This window comes from Leopardus geoffroyi, chromosome B2, assembly GCF_018350155.1.
Source record: "Leopardus geoffroyi isolate Oge1 chromosome B2, O.geoffroyi_Oge1_pat1.0, whole genome shotgun sequence".
Lineage (NCBI taxonomy): Eukaryota > Metazoa > Chordata > Mammalia > Carnivora > Felidae > Leopardus > Leopardus geoffroyi.
In genome coordinates, this window is record NC_059332.1 from 15,468,072 (window position 1) to 15,491,778 (window position 23,707).

General features: G+C 51.8%; 1 protein-coding gene across 7 annotated transcripts in view; it reads left to right on the forward strand.

Moving 5' to 3' along the window:
- Window positions 1-19,915, forward strand: part of GFOD1 (glucose-fructose oxidoreductase domain containing 1) — a 114,441-nt gene extending 94,526 nt beyond the window's left edge. For all 7 annotated transcript variants that reach the window (XM_045497369.1, XM_045497371.1, XM_045497374.1 and 4 more), the window contains one exon: window positions 16,667-19,915. In XM_045497369.1, coding sequence (XP_045353325.1) covers window positions 16,667-17,586 — 920 coding nt within the window. In that variant the 3' untranslated portion in view covers window positions 17,587-19,915. The remainder of the gene's footprint in view (window positions 1-16,666) is intronic.
- The last annotated feature ends 3,792 nt before the right edge of the window (window positions 19,916-23,707 follow it).

Genomic DNA, 23,707 nt, shown 5'->3' on the forward strand with positions numbered 1-23,707 from the left:
CTCAGTCGGTTAAGCATCCGACTTCGGCTCAGGTCATGATCTCACGGTCCGTGAGTTCGAGCCCCGCGTCGGGCTCTGTGCTGACAGCTCGGAGCCTGGAGCCTGCTTCGGATTCTGTGTCTTCCTCTCTCTCTCTCTCTGCCCCTCCCCTGCTCACCCTCTGTCTCTGTCAAAAATAAAATAAAACATCAAAATAAATTTTTTTTTTTAAAAGAAAGCTGCCAGGGCCTGATACCAGCCCTGTTTCAAAGATGGTTTTTGCACGTTGAGTTGGTGCCAGAGCCAGAGGTAGAACCCATTTTGGTTTCAAGTCTTGGTACCTACCCACCCCCCTGCTGTCCGACTTGTTTTGATTTCTTTCTTTCTTTCTTTCTTTCTTTCTTTCTTTCTTTCTTTCTTTCTTTCTTTCTTTCTTTCTTCCTTTCCTTCCTTCTTTTCTTTTCTTTTCCTTTTCTTTTGAGAGAGAGAGGGTGCAAGTGAGCGAGAGGCAGAGAGAGAGAGAGAGAGGGAGAGAAGTGGGGTTCCCCTGAAGCGGGGCTCATGTTCACCACCTGATGCACAGTTCATGCCCCCCCCATTGGGGCTCGAGCTCACCCGATATGGGGCTTGAACTCATGAACCGTGAGCTCATGACCTGAGCCGAAGTCAGATGCTTAACCAACTGAGCCACCCAGGTGCCCGTATTTTGAATTCTTGTAGCTCTAGGAACTGACAGAAGCAGTGTATATTTAGATCCATTGTTGACTTCTAGTAGACATTCAGGAGCACTTTTTATGTGTCGGGACAGTTGCCGATACATCATTTCATCCTCGGCATAGCCCTGGGAAGGCGTCGTTATTCCAATTTTATAGATAAGGGAACGGAGTTCCCTCGGTGTCACCCAGTCCCAAATGCTGGAATTGGAACTTTAATGAGGTCACCTGACCCTCATTCTACTTCACTTTCCAATAAAGCACGCTGGATCTTAGGCTCCTCTGTTAACAGGCTCTCCGTGGTTCCTCTGGGCTCATATCGACCTTGTCCGAAAGGGATCCAGAAAGCTTGTAGACCTGTTGTGCTGGAGAAGCATTTCAACGGCCAACATCAGAAACTACCTGACTGATATTAGCGGAAGAGAATTTCTAGAAAGGAGATCAGTTCATCGCAGAAACGTCAGTCAGGTTGGGGAAGCAGGCTTGGAAAACAAGAGGAACAAAGAAAGGGTGGGCAGCTGGAATGAGTCACACCAGAGGACCCAGCCAACGTGGATGGCCCCTGTTGCTCTGGATGGTGTTGGCACTGGATTATAGGTGTCCTCACTGCAGTCATTGCCACAGCAACCCTTGGAAACCGGACATTGCCACTTCCCACTGCCAGCGTGGATTCTCCATACTGTTCCTTTTTTCTGAACCAGACCCGGGCGGGGTCCCTGGTTGGCCAAACCCAGGTGTGTGCCCATGACTTTTCCCACAAAGACTGATGGGAAAGCATGCCCCTGGCTTGGCTTCCGAAGTGGGGAGAAGTTCTACCTCCCACTAAGACTCACACAGTGAGGAATTTCCCAGATAGAACAGGGGGATGCAGATGTTAGGCGGTCCCTGAAAACTATAAATCTCTACTACCCACCCCTCCCCCAAACACACTCACCTAATCATAGGTTGCCTGTTTCTTTCTTTCTTTTTTATAATGTTTGTTTATTTTTGAGACACACACACACACACACACACACACACACACACACACACACACAAAGTGTGAGTGGGGGGAGGGACGGAGAGAGGGAGACACAGAATCCGAAGCAGGCTCCGGGCTCTGAGCTGTCAGCACAGAGCCCGATGCGGGGCTCGAACCCACGAGACGTGAGATCATGACCTGAGTCGAAGTCGGACGCTTAACCCAATGAGCCACCCGGGCGCCCCGGTTACCTCTCTGTTTCTAACCGCCACTGCCTTCCCACACCCCCTACACCTTGTCACAGACTCGGTCCAACATGCAGAGATGATGTAGGTGAAAGTGCTTGGGGGAAGTGGTTTGTTAATGCTTATCCTGACCTCTCATCCAGGAGCCCCCGATCTGGGTTTGTTGCTGTTGTCCAGCCCCGTCGACAGGAGCGCAGAGTTAGAACTGAAGACCGTCTCCCAGCTCATGGGTCCCCCCCCGCCCCGCCCTGGCTGAGGGATGAGATCCATTGTTCCCTCGTGCCCTGGTCTGCTTTCCTCTCCTGGGCGCCCCACGGAGGTGTTTGTTCCCCTGCAAGGATCTGCACCCGAGGGCCCCACGGGGTGGTGACCGCATGGCCCCGTCTGCTTCTTAGAAGTGAAGTGTGTGGCAGGCGCATTGCCTCCCGGTTCCTTTGGCCGGGTCGGCGGGGCCCCGCGTGCACAGGGCTGTGGCTCTTGCAGGGTTTCCTTGATTCGGCCGCGGGGACCCTGTGTCCACCGTGACCTGTTTGCCCAGCCGCTCCCCTTCCTTCCTCGCAGGCTTCTTTCGGTTGCCCGCTCACCGCCACGGAAGTGGGGGCCGGGCACCTGCCTTGCAGAGACAGCAGGTGCCCCGTTCTGCCTTGAGCCTCCAGCCCTCTTGTTCTCCAGCTCTTCCCCCTTCGAGCACTGGTTTTGCCCCCCGCGCCACCTCCGCTGCCTTCCCAAGTCACTTCTGGTCTCAGGGCCGGGGTCCGGCGGGGCCACCCGTGGGGTTTGGCGCTTTTTTATCAACCCATCTGGGAGCGCCCAGGCCCAGGCATTTTATCCTGCTTCTTCCCTTCCCCTTGCAGTGGTGCCGTACGCGGAAAGTGGAAAACCTCGGGCTTTGGGATCACAGAACCGAGTTGGCAGCGGGGGCCTGTCACACAGCTGTGATCCCGGGCAATCCTAATCTCCCTGAGCCTCGATTACCTATTCCGGATGAACAGGGATAAGGATGCCCAAGTGACGCTTAACTGAGCCACCGGGCAGCCGGGCGCCTAGTAGATCCTTGCATGACAGTTCCCTTCCTCGTGCTCATTCCGGCCCCCAGAGACCCAGACCGCCACCCGGCCCAGCACTGTCCCTATTACGGCTGTCTACAGGGAGCCCTGAATTGGGGACACGATCTCCGTGGTAACAAGGAGACTAATAATAGGTTTTTAAAGCCTAGAGTACCTCACGGAGGCTCTCTTTTTGATGGAGTAAAAACTACTGAAAGAACACAGAAACAAAGGATGATTCGAAAGGAGTGTCCGTCTACACGTGTGTCTGAGGTGAATCACTCGAGAATCTTCCTCCTGGCAGGACTTTTTCTCTAGAGCTTCACCAGCCAACTGGCGGAAGGTGCTGGTGGAATTTAAGATGACCTTTGCTCCCTGGTGTCTCTCCTGCGATTAGTTCTATGGCCAAAGGGGAATGATCCGGGGTGGGCCTGATGTGATAACAGGACCCCTTTGAAGACAAGAGGAAGTCCGAGATATTCCAGCGTGAGAAGGACTCACTTCGAGGAACTATTACGGGCCTGGGTACGGCACAGCACATGAAGAATGCAGGCCCCTCTAGAAGCTGGGCAGCCAGCGAGGAAACCTGCAGAGAAGCTGGGCCCAGAGCTCCAAAGCAACGCATTCAGCCAACAGCCTTGTGAAGTTGGAAACGCATTCTTCCCCAGAGGCCTAAGCAGAGACCGCGCTGAGCCTGCCCGACTTCTGATCCAGAGCTCTGAAAGATAATAAATGGGGCTCGGGTTAAGCTATGCGTGTGTGTTCATGGTGGCAATAGAAAACTAATACAGCCATTAATAGGGACAGGCGGGGGCTGTGGTTTATGGGTTAGGGTTAGGGTTGGGGGTTAGGGGTTAGGGTTGGGAGTGGTTGACCCACCTGTGGAAGCCACTGTACCACTCCAACTGATTGTTGTCCTGGGGAAGAAACCCAATGTTTCTGGATCTCTCCATTGTTTCAGAGCGGCCAAAAACTTAGGCAGCATGAAATACAGTATCCTGATTTAAAAAAAATAAAATAAAACACATCGCTGGGTAAGTGTGGCTGCGATTCCTTCACTTGAGAGTTTGTCTTGATGGAGAGTTTCCTACTTTTTGTTTGAGGAGTTGCCTGAAGTCTCTTGTCTTGCATACTGTGTGCATAGTGAGTGAGGATAGGGTTTCTCTGGAAAGCCTTGGCTCAGAAATCGGCAGTTCAGTACTGAGGTTTTGGAGAGGACAACGGAGGGGCTTTGGGAGATGATGTGGGGCTCCCACCCTTTTGGATGTGTAATGGAAATTCACACCATACTTCTATACCATTCAGGGCCCCGTCCTGCTAGACGGGCGGGTAGGGAACGGAATTATAGTGCAATCCAGTAAACTCACCCAACCCGATCATTTACATTTTGAGTAGCTGTCTCTTTTAGATAACCCTGGTGGCCTAGTTATTCGGCATTCTGCCCTTTGCCCTCCCCCACAGCAGAAGGTGGCTGCTCCTGTGGGGAAAGTGTGGCTTACATGCACCACCTTCATACAGGTGGTGTCCTCGGAATTCTGGCCTGGCAGGGTGTGGAATAGTGGTGTAGGCTCGAGGGGGGCTGGTCCAGGCCACTCGGCAGAATAATGACCACCGAGATGCAGTGGGTGTTATTTGGCTATTTGGGACTAGCATAGCAGGACTCCACTGGTGAGCCCACAGTCCTGGCCGTTTTCCTCTGTCCCCAAGTCCCTGACCACTGCAGCCACTACATCAAACCCCAGGCCTCTCTGTTCTCCCATGGGCCCTCTCAGTGCCTCCTGCCCCTCACACTGGGGTCTCTGTGTGTCACCTGTAGGTGGCAGGCCTACCTACCTTCTGGAAGGCTTGCCACTGGCCTGGAAGGTCTCTGGTTCCCACACACCTTACCTGCTGTGTCTCAGCCTCTACCCTGGGTCTCCCCTGGGCTGGATAGAAGTGGCAAGCTTTGCTTTTCTCTCCTGGGGAATGCCCAGGCTGGAAGGGGCTGGCTAGTGACTTCCTACTCCGCACGTGTAGGCCACAGTGATGCAGGTGTGTGGGATTTACAGATAAGGAAACCGAAAGTGGAAAGTGCTTCAGGAGTGCTGTCCCTGCTGTCATGGGCTCAGCGGTTAGATGTCAGAATGCCCCTGAAACCATCTGAGAAAATCTGACTACTGCTAGGGATTCCTCTGCAACAGGCAATTTCAGACAACAAGCCTAAGTAGTGGGAGGAAGTCGTAGAAAGTGCTCGTTGCTGCGGGGGGGTGGGGGGCGCCCGGGTGGCTTAGTCGGTGAAGCATCCAACTTTTGGCTCAGGTTGTGATCTTGCGGTGGTGAGTTGGAGCCCTGCATCAGGCTCTGTGCTGACAGCTCGGGGCCTGCAGCCTGCTTCGGGTTCTGTGTCTCCCTCTGTCTCTGCCCCTCCCCCGCTCACACTCTGTCTGTCTCCGAAAAATGAATAAACCTTTAAAAACTTAAAAAAAAAAAAAGCATTTAAGGGACACCTGGGTGGCTAAGCATACAATTTCAGCTCAGGTCGTGATCTCACGGTTCGTGGGTTCGCGCCCCGCATCAGGCTCTCTGCTGGCAGCTCGGGGCCTGCTTGGGATTCTCTCTCCCCCTCTCTCTCTGCACCTCCCCCGCTTACGTGCCGCATGCTCGCGCTCTCACTCTTTCAAAAATAAACATTCAACAAAGCACTTCAACATTGAATTCAGTTCAATATCAAGTCCCATCAGTATCAGCTGTGCTGATTTCCTTTCCGTGGCTGTTCCCCCCTTTCAGAGCCCACTGGTGGCGTCAGGGGCCTTGACAAAAGGAACGGAATGTGGGTCACCATGACCCATTTCCATCTCAAGTTTGAAATTAATCGTGGTGCTCTGGGGACTTTGGGCTGTCATCCAGCTGAACAGCAGGCACCCCCACTCCCAGCGCCCTGGTTTTTGATGCTCACCAAGGTCAGTTACGCGGTCCCCCTCGGAACCCCCCCCCTCCCCCCCGAAGCACTGGCATTGCACACAAGTGCACAGGCACGCATCAGGGAGGCGGATGTCATCTCTGGGTGTCGTATACAATTCAGATACGAGAGGAACCGAGCCAGCCGTAAGCCGGCGGGGCTAAGGCAGTTGGAGGAAGAAAGCTAAGACCAGGTTTGCTCGAAGGCTGGCAATCTGGGCTCAGAGCCCAACTCTACCGCTCACCGAACTGTGGAGGGCGGGCTAGTGGTTACCCTCTCAGAGGCTGTTGCCACATGTGTGAGACGGGGGCTGTCTGAGTACCTGCTTCATGGAGTTGTGTACAATAAAAAAATGCAAGTGTATGTAAAATGCTCAGCCTCTTCTGGCACAAGCGCTTGGGAGATGGTTGTTGCTATTTTAAATTATGTCATTACTATTGTGAAGAGGTCAGATTAGTGGTTTGAGTTGGGACGTTGTTCAGGGAATTGAAGAGGAGGGATTTCTCCAAAGGGGCCGTCCTCCCAATTTATATGGAAGAAGGGCCAGAGGGCACAGAGTGGGGTTTGGACAAGTCCTTTCTGCTAGTGCTGAAAGAAACATTGTGAGTGTGTGTGTGTGTGTGTGTGTGTGCACATGTGGGTGTTGGGGAGGGGGGTGGAGAGGCAGAAGATACCAAGCCCAGGGGAATAAAGGAAGGGAGGGACAGAGCTGGGACAGAGCTGGTCTAAATGCAGTGTTGCAGGGAGGGGCGCCTGGGGGGCTCAGTCGGTTGAGCGTCTGACTTTGGCTCAGGTCATGATCTCGCGGTCTGTGAGTTGGAGCCCCCCCATCAGGCCCTGTGCTGACAGCTGAGAGCTTGGAGCCTGTTTCAGATTCTGTGTCTCCCTCTCTCTCTGCCCTTCCACTCATGCTCTGTCTGTCTCTCTCTCTGCAAAAGTAATTAAACTTAAAAAAAAGAGAAAAATTTTAAAATAAAAAAAAAATAAATACAGTGTTGCAGGGAGTGAAACTGACCAGGAGCAGAGAAGGAACGGTTACAAAGTAGCCCGCTGTGTTCAGATACCTCATTCTGTGAAAACCAGAGATTTGTCTTTGCCCTGTCTTTGTTTTTTCTTTCAGTGGGCACTCCAGTTCTGCTTGATCTCCTTTGAATCATAAACTCTTTTACGACACTGAAGAACCTCTCCCTCAGAAAATGAAACATCAGGGTATATGCATAGACACAACTTCCAATTTTAGCGGTTTCTCAGATCCTAGGTTAAACGCTCTTATTTTCAACTATTTTCTAAATGGGGCCCACAGCTTCTGAATATTCATTCAGGTAAACTCTTACACATACTTCAGAACCCTGATCAAATGTCCCCTCTTAAACAGAGCTTTCTACCATGCCCAGATCAGTTGGGCAGCCCTTCTTTGCACTCTCATTGTTTATCCCTATATTAGATCCCATAATTATAAAATACTGTAATTACTCATTTCTGGTTCGTCTTCTCTACTAGCCTGGGAGCTCGTATTCAGCTATCTTACTCAGGTTTTTTTTTTATCCCTTTTTAAAATTTTTATTTAGAGAGAGGGAGAGAAAAAACGAGTGGGGAGGGGCAGAGAGAGGGAGAAAGAATCCCAAGCAGGCTCTGCACGGCGGGCACAGAGCCCGATGCAGGACTCGATCTCGCGAACCATGAGATCTTGGTAGAAACCAAGAGTCAGACACCCCACCGACTGAGCCGCCCAGGCGCCCCATAGCCTACTCATTTTTCAGTCCCAGTGCCTAGCACAGAAATGGTGACAGAATGGAGTACAAATGAAGATCATGAGTTCCGGCTTGAGTTGCAGAGAAATCTTCTCTACCTTCTGTGAATGGGAGAAAAGAATGGGAAACTGTATGTGGTGGAACTTCTTGTGGGAGTTCTGCCAGTCTGCCAGGGCAGCTGTGCGCCAGCCTGCAGACCCAACAGCGACTTTGGCTCTCAGAAGATAAGGAATTGTCAACACGAGTGGAGTAATTGGGAAGATCTGGTGGGAAAGTCGCCTTGGCCTCGTAGATTTCCCCCATCGATTAGATAAGGGAGTGTGTAATTGGCAGGGTGCTGGCAGGGAAGCATGCTTTGAAGTTTCAGGGTGATTCTGCTCGGGAATGGCTCTGGTCCCTGGGTGGCCAGGTGACAGCGATACTCCAGGTACCCAGGGATAACCAACCTGATCAAGGGCAGGAGAGGATAGCCGCTACGGCAGACGGCACCTGTCTTTTTCCCTAGAGGTGTCAGGGGGAAGTCCCTTGCCCCTGCTCCTTTCTGGGGCCCATCTGGATGGAGTGTCAGCCCCCACAAAAGCTCTGGTCTCTGGCAAGAGATATGGCTTGGAGACTTCGAGCTTGGAGGGCAGGGGCCCAGCTGCCGGAAGGCACCTTGGGGTCTACTGGTTGGAAACTCCTTCTCTACGGCACTAACCCTTGGTGAGGGCCGGGGATACTGTGCTGTGGCTCATTTACCGAGAACACACTCAGCGGGCTTGGGAGGGGGCCGATCTCCCGTTTCCCCATGAGAGATCTCAGGAGGGCAGTAAAGCTCCTTCTGAAATGATTTCGTTTAAAAGCTTCCGACAAAGAGCCAGCACACTGTCTTCCACATTGCGCCTTCACCCGCCAGAACTCTCCCGCTGATCTCCTTTCCTCCCCTACCTCAGCTCCGAGACAGAGGTGGGAAGGTATTAGTTTCACCATTTTATGGATGGGGAGATCTCGCTCTATTTGCTGATGCGGGGGTGGGGTGGGGTGGGGGGAAGGGGTTGCTTGAAAAGTGAAGTTTGCTCCGGCCCCAAGGCTCTCAACTGCAGGGGCAGACAACATTGCCCATCTTCCCCAAACTTCTAAAGTTTTTTGGCTGGCTAAATAATTAGGTTGACATAAGACAGATTAAGAGGAGAAAAATGAGCTTCTTATGGATGAGAGCCCCGTAAAAATAGGGGACTCCCTGGCAGGCAGGTAGTCGAGGCTGAGAGATCATAACCAAGCTAAGGAGAAGAGGGGAGAGGTGTGGGGCTTGGGAGGAGAGGAGGAAGACATTTCACAGGAAGACGAGAAGGACAAATACTTGGTAAATATTCTCCAGGCCATGCAGATAAGTCTTTCCGATATAAAAAGCTATCTTTGGTAACAGCTCTCTTCCTGGTACAGCCACCCCCGCCCCCATCTAAATTCTTTCAGGTAGTTAAGGGGAAGGTAAAAAGCTCTTCTTGAGTCTGCTGAGCCCTGATTGTCTTTAATCTCGAAATAATGCACATGCCAGAGCGGCCCATTCTAGGGTGACGTATTCTGCTCCTGTCAATCCCCGAAAGACCCAACTTAGGCTCTTTGTGTCCACACGAGAGGATAAATGGTCTCCGTGGAGGCAGGCTATGAAGACTTCCCCAGAATGCCAGGGCAGTCCTGATGTGCTGTCTGCCACCCGCCCTGAGTCATACTTCACCGCCTTGACAAAGGTGGTAAGATTCCAAGACATCCATTTCTGGGTGCAGGGGCAGATCCCTCGGTGGAGAGAGCTGAGCCAGCGGTGGTGGTGTAATGGCTCATGTCACGTCCCCGGGGGAGTTAGCAGCGAGGTGACCACATCCACCGTAGTCCCCAGATGCCCAGAAAGGTCCTGTTGTTCCTCTGTGGGCATAACTGAAGCTCTCCAACTGCTTGGGAAATGCTCGGGGCTTGGCGAAGCACAACGCACTCTTTCTTTCTCACGGAGTACTTTTTCCTGCTCTCCATGTTGCATGGCCTGTTTATTTGGAGTGAAACTGAATCCATATATTTGGGGGCCTGGATTGTCTTGATCCTCTGCGGCACGATTTTCTTGAAGATTGTGCGGGGCCCCGGGGGACGCCTGGGTGGCTCAGGTGGTTAAGTGTCGGGCTTTGGCTCAGGTCATGATCTCGAAGTTCGTGAGTTCGAGCCCCTCATGGAGATCTCTGCTGTCAGCAGGGAGCCTGCTTCAGATCCTTTGTCTCCCTCTCTCTCTGCCCCTCCCTTCTCGCTCACACACTCTCTCTCTTTCCCTCTCACTCAAAAATAGACATTAAAAAAAAAGATTGTTTGGGGTCCCCAAGTTTTGGATCTTTTGCCTTGGAAGGAGGATACCACATCTTGCCACAAGATAGTATAAACTCCTAAGGGAATGTGTTTCCATGGCTCCGGGAAGGATGTGTGGATACAGGTGGGAGAGATGGCCTTCCCATCCTTTAGGTAAAGCTGTCTTCCCAGGAGTGAGAAAACACACACTATCCTCTGAGGGTCTGCAAAGCAGAGATGAGGGTTATATTCTTCCCCTCGTGGTTCCCCATTGGGAATCAGCCGTGGCTCTTTGGGGGGCCAGCATATGGAGGGGCCTCTGGTCTCTCCCCGAGCTCCTTCCCTTGAGAAGCGGACTCTCTCAACCCCTGTTGGCCTGGTGTTGTCTATGTATCTTCATATCAAAGGAATGTCAGAGTCCCGTGCTCAGGGAGGCGTACAGATTTGGCCCCAACCTTATTGTTTCCTTTTCAGCACAAAATAGAGAAGGGCTTTTCTCCAAAGAGCCTATTCTAGCACTTTCTCGGGGGTGGCAGGAAAGGCATTGTGCTAAGACACCTGAAAATCACAAAGACGCTAAAGACCTGTGGTATTTTCTGGAGAGCCAGACCAAAGGCCAGGCTGACAGGCGACTTGGAAGGTAGGCATTTATCTGCTCTCCTTGGAAGAAATCCCAGCATATATTCAGTGGCATCTGATGCAGCCAGGACTGTGAGGTGTGTTAATTCTATGCCCCGGCAGTATACGTGTCCTTTATGCTGCATGTGATTTTGGGGGTGAGGGGATTCTCTGTGCCACACTGATATACTCACACACACACACACACACACACACACACACACACACACACACACAGTGTCTGATGACTGGAAGTCTCCAGTTAGAATCATATTTCTTTAAGTACAAACTTTCAGCTATACGATGAATAAAGTCTGAGGATCTTTTTTTTTTTCTTTCTAATGTTTGTTTATTTTTGAGAGAGACAGAGTATGAGTTGGGGAGGGGCAGAGAGAGGGAGACACAGAATCCGAAGCAGGCTCCAGGCCCTGAGCTGAAGCACAGAGCCCGACGCGGGGCTCGAACTCAAGAACTACGAGATCGTGACCTGAGCTGAAGTCGGAATGCTTATCTGACTGAGCCACCCAGGTGCCCCTTTAATTTAAAAAAAAAATTTTTTTTTAATGTTTTTATTCATTTTTGAGACATAGACAGAACATGAACAGGGGAGGGGCAGAGAGAGAGGGAGACACAATCTGAAGCAGGCTCCAGGCTCTGAGTTGTCAGCACAGAGCCCGACATGGGGCCCAGACCCAAGAACCTCAAGATTATGACCTGAGCCAAAGTCCAACACTTAACCAACTGAGCCACCCAGGCACCCCTGAGGATCTTAGGTAAACATGATTATATCTGATAGCATTGTATTGTATAATTGAAATTTGCCAAGAGGGTAGAACCTACGTGTTCTCTCGCACACGAGAGAAACACGAGGTTCATTAAACCGATGGTAGAAATACTTTCATAATGCATACATACATCAAATAACCATGATGTCTCCTTTAAATATCTTACAATTTCATATGTCAATTGTACCTCAAGTAAACTGAAATAAAGCAAAAATTAGAAAAATCCGGTAAGCAAACAACAAAGAATAGACTTGTATTTCTTTAGCTTAAGCCCTCTGTTCTTGTTAAACTGCCAAGAACATTGGAGCTTCAGGTTCTGGGCATTTGGGTGGGGAGACTCTGGGAAAGACAACCGGAGGAGTTGGGGGGTCCAGAGTGTGCTTTGCAGAAGCCCCACCAAGAGGCAGAGTTGAGGGAAGAGTGTCCAGGATAGAGAGAAAACAAACTTCACAAATCAGTAAGGGGCCTGCTTGCTCTGCATTTTGGGTTTCTTTTCTTTTTTCTTTTCCTTTTCCTTTTCTCCTTCTCCTTTCTCCTTTCTTTCTCCTTTCTCCTTCTCCTTCTTCTTTTTTTCTTGAGAGAGAGAGAGAGAGAGAGAGAGAGAAAGGAAGAATCCTAAGCAGGCTCCACACTCAGCGTGGAGCCCGATGCGGGGCTCCATGCCACAACCCCCGGGATCATGACCTGAGCCAAAATCAAGACTTGGTTGCTCAAACAGCTGAGCCACCCTGGCGCCCCTTGGGTTTCTTTTAAAACTGGAAGCATTATCTTGCTTGTAAACAATATGTCCTGACGCCTTCAAGAAGTTATCGTACAAGGGCACCCGGCTCACATGGGCTCTTGATCTCGGGGTTGTGAGTTCGATCCCCACGTTGGGTGTAGAGCCTACTAAAAAAAAATTTAAAGACATACATAACATTTATTCATACGTAAATACTTTAAAAATAGGAAGTGATTGTACAGTTTATGATGGAGATGCCTGCTCTGGGAACCCAAGAAGACTGTGCACGGGCTCACCGTGTGGGTGCGGTTTGAACTGCATCTTCTGGAGAGAGTCCGTAGCTTCCGTGAGAATCAGAGAGTCCTGAGGAGGAGGAGCCAGGAGACCTGGCCTGAGTCTCTGAAGCATTCACAGTTCAGGGTCAGTGGCGCCTTTACCCCCGCCCCCCACCCCCCCCACCCCCAGGGCCCAGGCACTGAGACAGACCAGCCTGCTCTAGGACCCGGCGGCCCATCCCAGGCTTCGAAAGGCCCTTCTGCCATCATGAGAGCCCCATCCTTCAAAAGGCTTCGTGCCTCCTTTGGGCTTAGGCAAGAAAAGCTAACAGTTGTTCTGGCCATCAAAGTAGACCCTTAGAAAAATACAGAAAAATGTAGCGACGGAAATAAAAATCAGTCATAATCCTGCTAACGAATTTTGAGGTGTTCCCTTCCAGGTTTTCTCCTTTCCTTTTGTGCGTTTTTTTTAATGTTTATTTATTTATTTGGGGAGAGAGAGAGAGAGAGAGAATCCCAAGCAGGCTCTGTGCTGTCAGACCCCGACGCGGGGCTCGAACCCACAAACCATGAGATCGTGACCTGAGCCGAAGTCGGACCCTTAACCGACTGAGCCACCCAGACGCCTCTCTTGTGTAGTTTTTAAGAGAGAGTTGAGATCACAGCGTGTCTGTGAATAGAGCCCTTTTCACTTAACATTACATCATAATCCTGTTGCTTGCCATTAAAAAGCCTTCATTAGCATCGCGTTCAGCGGCTTAACAACGTTCTGTTGTACGTCCATGCTAGAACTAACACCCCCATTCTTCTCTCGTCGGGCATTTGCATTGTTCCTAGCTTTTTGCTCTAATAAATAATTCAGTGAGAAGCCTCTTTGGGCAAGAGGCCGTGCTTATGTTTGAGATCATTTGTCTATGATAGATTTCTAGAAGTCTCTTGTGCGTCGTGAGGATACCAGGAGTTAAGATGTTGCTGAGACCCGCCCGCGAAGTGCGGATGTTGCTGAAGACCACGGGGGGGTGAGGCCGGGCCAGGCCTCAAATTTGCTGGGTTCCTGCCCCGAGCTCGACGCGCCTCTAGGTGCCGTGGGCGGAGTGGAGACTTAAGAAGTCAGAACCAGTCTTTATCTCTGAGAATGTGGTTGTGTGGTGTGGACTCACAGCGCACAGAAATAGCCTCAAGGAAGAGGTCCTGTGTCTCAGATCCTTGGGGCAGCCAGGCACGAGTTTCAGACCCCGATAGGGGCTTTTGGTGTGTGTTTACCCGGCACTTTCTGGAAAAGGAGCTTTCGTCACCTCAGAATCTTCCATCTGTAGAGCTGCGAAGCCTTACCCACTTAGTGACGGTTTGGGGCGTGCGGATGGGAAGTAAAACAAATTTTCTCCATTTATTTTTTCTTTTACTAGTTCATTCTATGGTTTTTTTATAATAGAAAAAATACGGTAAACTTCTCATGTGCCATTAAGATGACCGAAAGAGCGTCCTGAGAAGATGACTGTCTGGGGCAAGGTGGGGGGCGGGGGGGCGCCTGGGTGACTCAGTTGGTTAAGTTGGTCTGACTCTTGGTTTCGGCTCAGGTCATGATCTTGCGGTTTGTGGGTCCGAGCCCGGCATCAGGCTCTGTGCTGACAGCTTCGGGTTCTGTGTCTCCCTCTCTCTCTGCCCTTCCCCCCCACTTGCACGCTATCTCTCTCTCTGTCTCTCTGTCTCTCTCTCTCTCAAAAATAAATAAGTATTAAAAAAAAAAAAAGACAGGGTCCTGGCTAGGGCGACCTTGAGGTTAGGGTGCAGGAGAGGCCATCGCCCACACCCAGCAGGTGCCAGGCAGATATTGGCAGCATGAGTCACCTGTCCCTGCAGCGACCTACCAATCCGTTCGCATATAAATCTGCTCCTGCCAGCACAGGCCACTGTTACGTGAGCCTGCTGCCTACAGGATCGTGTTATCAGAACATGATGTGTTGTAAGCGTGTGGCATTTTTGGTAATACCCACCAGTGTTTTCTCATCCCTGTGCCAAAGCCTCAGTCCTCAACTGGTTGCTAAGAGTTAAAGGAGCTTCTTACTGGTCATTCCTGGTCATCCGAAGAGCCAGCCAGCTCTGCCAACATGGAAAAGTCAAGGAGACGTGGTCACTGCGCGGCTTCCGGCCCTTTCCCTGCGGGGCCAGAATGAAACGTGCATGTGGAAATGGACAGCCATCATGCATATTTATTTTCTACAACCTGTTCTGACCACGTCTGTCGTTTGGCCATGAGAGCCATGTTCTAGGGTGCGGGCTTGTCCGGGCATCTCCACTGGACAGACGCCTACAGTTGCAGGACTTCCACAGAACCCGATCTCAGTTCAGCTTGTTGTTAGAGTTCATGGATTCTGTCAGGTTGAGTGCCAACAGCCAGCACAGCTGTGTCTCATTGCTCCGTTTCCCTTGTGGATGTCCCCTGTCTGTGGGATCTCCCCTGTCTGGAGAGTACAGGTCTCTACTGGCAGGGTCTACGTGCAAAGCATCTTCCACTTGACTGCTTCTATAGGTTTAGCTGACTTATTTTTCTTCCCTTGACTCTTGGCTTCTACTGAATAAATCCCTTTCCCACGGATTGCCACTCTCCTTTCCTTTGATCTTTTGTTTTCTCCAGACCCAGAATCACTTAGTCTCCCAAAGGGCTTGAATCTACCTGTAATTTATGCACCCATTACAGTCATCATATCAAGCCTCATTGTTATCTGGCCCCAGGTGCATTGGCCAAAAGCACGGAACCCCACCATGAGACAGATGACAGGAACTGGCCACTGCACACCCCTCAGATCCAGGGACTACCCCCTCTCCCCCCACCCCCCCGCCCCGCCCCGGTAAACAGCAGAAAAACCTCAACAAATGTATGTCTGACCACTGCCAGCCCTAATCCATAATGCAAAAGAAACAATCAGGTAACTTTCAAAATGTAATCCTTTGTTGGTGGTTGTAGGAGAGAGAGCTAAATGTTTAGACCTTCAGAGGGTATCATTAAGAAATTCTTCCTCGTATTTAATCAGACTTGCTTTGGCTATGACTTAAGCTTACATATTCCGGTTCTGTCCAGACAGAGACACTCTTCTCTTCCCTACGTATGATATTTCTAATAATACATTTTTTAAAGTTTTCATTTATTTATTTTTGAAAGAGAAAGCATGAATGGGAGAGGGACAGAGAGAGAGGGAGAGAGAGAGAATCCCAAGCAGGCTCCACACTGTCAGCACAGAGACCAATGCGGGGCTCAAACCCACAAACCATGAGATCATGACCTGAGCCGAACTTGGGGACATTTATGCGACTAAGCCTCCCAGGCGCCCCTCTAGTGATACATGTTTAATAAATTATATTTTATAAACTAAAGCTATAAAACAGTTCATAGGTAGATAATTTTAATAAAACATGTAAGATGATCTTGTATACTTCAATAGGACTTATATTTTATATTTAAATATTTTATTTAAAAAATTTTTAATGTGTATTTATTTTTGAGAGAGAAAGAGACAGGGTGTGAATGGGGTGGGGGAAGAGGGAGAGGGAGACACAGAATCTTAAGCAGACTCCAGACTCTGAGCTGTCAGCACAGAGCCCCACAAACTGTGAGATCGTGACCTGGGCTGAAGTCACTTAACCCACTGAGCCACCCAGGTGCCCCTATTTAAATAGTTTAGATTTATCAATATTTTACAAGGAACATATGTTTGTATATAAAATGTCCTAGACTTCTAGACACAAAGCATGAAATGAGGTGTTTTATATTCTATATTGATGTATATTGAAAAATCTCTCCGGGGCGCCTGGGTGGCTCAGGGGGTTAAGCCTCCGACCTCTGCTCAGATCACGATCGCCCGGTTTGGGGGCCCAAGCCCTATGTCGGGCTCTGTGCTGACAGCTCAGAGCCTGGAGCCTGCTCCCCATTGTGTGTCTCCCTCCCTCCCTCCCTCTCTCTCTCTCTGCCCCTTCCCGACTCACACACTGTCTCTCTCTCCCAAAATAAATAAACATTAAAAAAAAAAAATCTCCAAAATAGAGCCTATTTAAATATATTAAGATAAGCTAATATTTAGTTGATTTAATTTGGCTTCATACTGAAGGAATTCGACTCAAATATTTAATTATACTGTAGAGTAGATCTTAAACATACCTTAGGTTCTATTACTTTTGCCTAAATAACCGGCGCTACGGGCTCTTTTCAGACTGGAAAGCGGGGATCAGGTCAGGTCTGGCGCGCTCGCTGCAAGGTTAGCATCCGGGGGCCACAGCGCCCCCTACCGCCGCGCACGCCCGCGCCCTCACGGCTGTTTTTGCTCCCGCCCCGCAGGCATCGGCAAGAACGTCATCTGCGACCGCACGGCCACGCCGCTCGACGCCTTCCGCATGATGTCGGCCGCCCACTACTACCCCAAGCTCATGAGCATCATGGGCAACGTGCTGCGCTTCCTGCCGGCCTTCGTGCGCATGAAGCAGCTCATCGAGGAGGGCTACGTGGGCGAGCTGCTGGTGTGCGAGGTGCAGGTGCACGGAGGCAGCCTGCTGGGCAAGAAATACAACTGGAGCTGCGACGACCTGATGGGCGGCGGCGGCCTGCACTCGGTGGGCACCTACATCATCGACCTGCTCACCTTCCTGACCGGCCAGAAGGCCGTCAAGGTCCACGGGCTGCTCAAGACCTTCGTCAAGCAGACGGACCACATCAAGGGCATCCGCCAGATCACCAGCGACGACTTCTGCACCTTCCAGATGGTGCTGGAGGGCGGCGTGTGCTGCACCGTCACCCTCAACTTCAACGTGCCGGGCGAGTTCAAGCAGGACGTGACCGTGGTGGGCTCGGCCGGGCGCCTCCTGGCGGTGGGCACGGACCTGTACGGGCAGCGCAACAGCGCCCCCGAGCAGGAGCTGCTGCTACAGGACGCCACGCCCGTCAGCAACTCCCTGCTGCCCGAGAAGGCCTTCAGCGACATCCCCGCGCCCTACCTGCGCGGCACCATCAAGATGATGCAGGCCGTGCGCCAGGCCTTCCAGGACCAGGACGACCGGCGCACGTGGGACGGGCGGCCGCTCACCATGGCCGCCACCTTCGACGACTGCCTGTACGCCCTGTGCGTGGTGGACACCATCAAGAGGTCCAGCCAGACGGGCGAGTGGCAGAACATTGCCATCATGACGGAGGAGCCCGAGCTGAGCCCCGCCTACCTGATCAGCGAGGCCATGCGCCGGAGCAGGATGTCCCTGTACTGTTAGCACGGACTGGGGGACCCAGGGGGACTCAGGTCTTCAGCGTGGAGCCCGGAGAGGGGGAGGGCGTGCTGGGGCAGTGGTGGCCGCGAGGAGTGCGGGGGCGGGGAGGTGGAGGGGCAGGGTGAGTTAAGCGGCGCCTGGGAAGGTGAACCCCCAGCCTGGGTGAGGGGCACCTAATAAGACTGTTGGCTGGCCGAGCCAACAGCCCGGGAGTGTTCAGGGGGCCTGTTCTTCCCGAGATCACCCCTGCGGGGCGTTTGCGTGAGGAGGAGGTGGCTTAGCCTCTGTGGCCCCCTTACCATGAGAAGCAAAGAGGGGGTGCTTCCCTCCTCCCTCAGCCCTCCCCTACCCATCGGCCTCCTTGGCAAGCCAAATGCTCCCGCGACCCAGTGGCCAGCTCAGTGGGTGCCGGCTTCCCGGCCACCTGCCTCTGGCAGGAGAAGGCAAATCCTCACCCGTCCGCAGAAGCCTGTTAGTCTGGGGGGAGGCAGGGGTGCAGTGGGCTAATGAGAAAGCTCAAATTCCGGAAGGCCACTTAAAATATCTGGAGGAAAAACTACTTGGTAGCAGAGTGAACAGTGTGCTTGATTGATTGGTCGTCCTCATAGGAAGCGGGAGGGTGTGTCTTCCTAATTGGTACCTTGCCCTGCGCCCCGCCCCCAGATGGGATAAGGGAGAGCCGGGAATAGCAAGTAAGCCCAGAGGAGAGCACCAGAACGCAGGCTGCGTGGAAGCAGAGTAGGCCGAGAATAAACAATAGCCCTTTGGGTTTGGCATCCGTTACAAAGCGGCGGGGAGCTGCCTTTGATCCTGTTTCCGGTGGGGTAGAACTAAGTGTAAAGGGATGTGGTGCTCAAGTGTCCTCTCCGGTGGCTCTCCAGTCAAGGGCACAGCCTGAATGGGTCAGACTACAAGCTCCCGAGCCGCCCTCGCATGCTGCGGGCCCCACTTGTTGCAGTGGGGATGTCCCAGCAGATGGGAAAGGGAGCCAGCCCTTGGCGGGCTTTGGTCTCCAACACCCGTATCTCCTACCAAGCCGGTAAAGGACTTTTAGGAGATTCACCCGGCTTTGTGAATTTAAAAGGGAAGCCTTCGGTTCCACGCAGATATAATCGTCTTCCCTTAAAAAAAAAAAAAGAAAACGTCAAGGGTGTTTTCCTTAGCTTTGACCTTTGCTTTCAGGATTCTGACACCTGCAAGTTTTTGAATGGGTATTAAAACAGAAGGACAATTAAGGGACATCACTTTCAGTGTTTCTACTATGGGGTGTTAGAGCCACGGAGGGGTATCTTCACGTAGGGTTGAGAAGGGTCACGTTGGGGGGAAAAAAACGTATTTTTCCCCTCCTTGGTCTCTTGTCTCCCTTGTCACGCCCTGATTACAGAGAGCTATTACTGGAGATGGCAGATGGCTGCAGGCTTGCAGTGGGGTGGTTGCAAAGGGGAACTGTTCGAGATGCACACACACGCACACACACACACACACACACACACAAGGGTTTGTCAGTCCTCACCACCACCAAATGTCGCTGAAATAGCTCTTAAAAATTCAGACCTCTCTCTTGAAAGAAACACCAAGTCAAACATTTTGAAACTGGGAAATTATCCTTAATCCTTCACCCCCCCCATTAGACACTTGTCAGGGTTGACTGGGGAAGACGAGAACTTCTGAATCTCCATAGCTTTTGTTCACAGGTCATGGAAACCCAACGGTCACCTTTGGCACACACCTGAGGTTTAGACGTCTTTTCAGATGACTGGCAGTAGGGGTAGAAGGGAATTTAAGCGGCCGAGAGCCCCTCCCCACCTCCCCGCCCCTCCCCCGCCCCAGGCTCTGAGGAGGCAGAATCTGGAAATGAACAGTATACATAGTCCATTGTATTCTCCATTCTCCTCCCAGGGTCAATACACTGTGATGCCCAGGCTGCCCGGGGGGTGCTTGGTGGGCATGTCCAAACACCGCAGGAATGTTGGGTCATTTTCCAGCCCAGTGAGGAAGGATTGCTTTCCCCAGAAGAGTCACCCCACTGCTGCAACACGGCTAGGCGAGTCCGCTGGAACTCTCCAGGGTATGTTATGGTCCCTGACATCATTACTTCGTGGTGAGCATGCTGGCTTTCGTAGCTACCAACTCAAAACCAGAGATTTGGTAGCATGGATGTGCCCCAGTAATAGTGGGAGCAGACAGCCGTGCCGTGGACTCTGTCGGTTCAGGCTCTCCTAAATTGCCTTCTGGAGAAATAACTTTTGTAGGAACTGAGTGGAAAGAATTTTTTTTTTTTTTTAATCTAGCCTGAAAGGCTGTGATTAAAGATGAAGGGAAAGAAAACTTAGATTAAACTCTATGGGTCTCATTTTTCTAAGTCGTTTATAATCTAAGTAGGGATATTCCAGGGGTTTTAATTTTATGTTTCTGTACTTAACCCAAAGACTTGGGAAGTTTTTTTTTTATTTTCTTCCAAAGGCCTCTGAGTCCTGTGATAAATAGTGTCTAAAACACAGATTCTCGTTTGAGGCTAGGGGATATAGAAAGAATATATATTCTTTAAAAAAATTTTTTTTCTCAACGTTTTTATTTATTTTTGGGACAGAGAGAGACAGAGCATGAACGGGGGAGGGGCAGAGAGAGAGGGAGACACAGAATCGGAAACAGGCTCCAGGCTCTGAGCCATCAGCCCAGAGCCTGACGCGGGGCTCGAACTCACGGACCGCGAGATTGTGACCTGGCTGAAGTCGGACGCTTAACCGACTGCGCCACCCAGGCGCCCCGAAAGAATATATATTCTTTACCAGAAGCATGAAAAATATTTTAGTGAGTGTTCTCAAATCCTACCTACTGAAATGCATGTAGCAGGTAGATACGGGAACGAGAGGAAGAAAAGACGTAGGTAGTTCATTTTTTAAATACAAAAATTCCCGGAGATGAGTTTAAGATATTTCTTTCGTGCTCCTTTTACCCCCGAACTACCACTTGGCAAACCTCGATTGCGAGCCGCAGTGGGCAGCTGAGATCTCAAGCTCCCCACAGGGCTCGCTGGGGCCAACGCCGACTCACGCGCTCTGGGGTCTGGGTTCCGTCAGCACCACTTTGACCCAGGATGAAGCCCCGAGCAGCGATCCGGCCCTTGTCTGCTTTGGTTACTTACTGTGTTTCAAAGATCCGGTGTCCCGGAGGCACCGCCTTAGGGTCTCACATTTAGTCCCTGCGGCTTGATTTGTTCCCGTTTTTCTGGGGACGCACGCCTCCGGTCCTGGAAACGTTGGCTTGTGCCACTGACTGAGAGAGGGCGGGGCATCACGGGTTCTCACCTGGCATTCACAAGGGCTGGGGACGCTCTGGGCTTATTTGAAAAGTTTGGATTCTCTTGAGTGCTCTTCTGGAGAGCAAGTCCATGACCACCGTCAGCTTTTCTCCGACGTCCCCTCTCGGGGGGAGAGACGTCGCAGGGTACCACACACACTCCTGATCTACTGGGCGGGAAATATCTGTGTGTCACATGTACGTGGACCCTGCGGTGGCAGCCGTGGCTGACTCCACTTTAAGCCGAGCTTCTCCCGGCCCCCTTCTCCCCTCTGCAGAGAGCCATCCAAGCATCCTCTGTGCACCAACATTTCTTGATCATCCACCGTGCGCGGGGTATTTTAGGTGAATGATCTCACTTAATGCCCTCAGCAACCCCGCGGCATTGGCTCTCGTTCTTCCCATTACACATGTGAGAAAACCGAGGCTCTGAAAGGAAGAGTGACTTGCGCACAATCACACGGCGATTAAAGCCGAAGCTGAGTCACCTGGGTCCAAAGCTTGTCTTCTCCAAACCACGCTGCCTCCCACAAAGAGAGGTGCGTACCCCTGAAGTTGTCGCCAGGCAGGAAAGCACTCCTCGCTGAACACTGAGGGGGCTGTCCTCGCGCCCTGTGGCGCATCCGGGACTCATGCCGGGTGTGACTTGTGTGGGGCTCTACACCACTGCAGTCCGTACCCTCCCGCTGAGCAGAATGCCACATTTGATGTGCTGCCAGAAGGTTCCTGACAGGGCTGCGAATAGAAGTAGTCGGTGTTTCTGCCCCTTCCAAAGTGGAAATAGCACTCAGCTTCCTTCCTTGAAAATCGACTTGCTGAGTCGATTTCGATCGTCGGTGATGCAGCAAACCGAGGAGCTGGGGATTTTCAAGACGTCATTGGCCGACCGTCATAGGTGGCCTCGGATCTTGCCCTTGGTGGTCTAACAGCAGCACGTGTTCTTCTCAGGGGGTGGGGCTTTTCCAGTTCATTTGCTTGTGACTCCGACTTTACCTGTGTGTTTTGCCTTCATACCTGCACACTCTGTCAACTCTCTTCATCTTGGCTCAGAGTCGCAGCTGTTGAATTTGACCTGGGTCGGAAATTAGGTCTCCGGGAGGATCGCCTTTTATTGTGGCGGGGTGGGAGGGTGGGGAATGGCAGCACACTGGAGAGACATCCTGGGGAGGAAGGAGCTCTGTTTGTCTCTGAAGGGATGTCAGAGCCCCGGGTACTCACATCCTGTTGTCACAGCCCCGAGAGGTTCGGTGACAGCAGAGGTCACCCCCGCTTCTTCGGACCTGCATTCTAAGTCCCTTGCGGCTGCACATAGCACTGTCAGGGCTCTCAGATGGGGACAGGGAGGCAGAGAGGTGAAATGACTCGTCTGAGGTCCCCCGGCTAGTGGGTGAACGAGCGACCATTACAATTCAGACCTGTGACGACCGTATTCCCCCAGCTGCTGTGGTTGCATCCATTTCTTAGCAACTCCATTAGGTCTTGAATGTCCTCAGAAACTAGCTGCTCTGCGTTTCCATCGTGATCGTGGTGCGAACAGTTATCCGTAGTCGGTGTTCTACGTGGCAAGGATGGGGGACACAACACCACCTTTGGGGTTTCCCGGGGCCCGCTCTGCTTCTGTGGCCCTCCGCTCCCCTCCTGGGGGCAGAGTCAGGCCTCCTGCTTCACCTGTTGCCTCCTATTTGTTGGCCATCAGAGCCCTGAAGTTTTACAGGGCGGAGGCCATGACCTTGGAGAGCTCGTTGAAAACAAACTCTCAGAGCCCCTGCGCTCCAGTCCTTTTCGGGACAGGGAGGAGGGGAGGAGGGCCATGAAAGGAAAGCCGTATGCGCCTGCAGTGGGGCTTCAGTCTTAAGCAGCAGCTGGCATGTTCTACCTGGCCTGTCCGCACCCCCCCACCCCCACCCCCGCCGCTGACCCCCCCACCAGGCAGGGAAGCCGGCCAATGTCAGTGCTGAGTCTCCAGGGACGACCCTGACTGAGTCGGGCTCCCAGGACTTCCCGCAAGAGGAGCGAAGTCCTCCCGCGCTGCCGTCAGCGGTGATGAGCTCGGTGGTCCGAGCCTGGAGGTGAGGCCAGCACCGTATCCAAGTGACCACAGCCGTTAGCAGCGGAAGGCGGTGGCCTCCTGAGCCTTCTCTTCCCCGGGTCAGTCCCTATTTCCTGGAGCCCTTGCGAGGGCCCCCGAAGCCCCTGGCTCTTGGCCAGGCTACTAAAGTGTTGCACTGGGGAATGCTCTTGAATCTGTTGTGCCCTCTTTTTGTTGAAACCAGCAGCAAGCAGAGTAATCCCAAGACGCGCCGCATGCAGTAGCTCTCCGCTTAGTGAAGCGTCAAAAGCTGGCCTGGGCCAGTGTGGGCAGGGCCTACAGCATAGCCATAGGGTCATGCTGTTTCTGTCACTCCCCGTCCTGATCTCTGCTGTCCTCTGCAGCCGTCACAAGGGCTAAGCCGTTGGATGAGCCCCCGTGGTTTCTCCTTATAAACGCAGTGACCTACCTGTGACTCTGGTCTAACCCCAGGTTGAGAAACAAAAGAAAAGCAAGTGACCCCACCAGCTACTTTGCGCCCCTCCTTCTCCTTCAGGCATCCAAACATATTTAAATATATTTAGTATTCTGCCCTGTGCCTTGCCCAGGGGAGGGAGAAGTTTCTAGCAATTATGGCTTTCTGTTTGCTGCCTGGTGCTTTTACTACTTTTTCTTCTTCTTTTTCTTTTCTTTTTTTTTTTTTTTAACCCAAATTACATTTGTTTGGTTGATATTGTCAAGTATGTATTTATTGTGTTTTACAAACATGAGTATATATATATATGTATGTATATG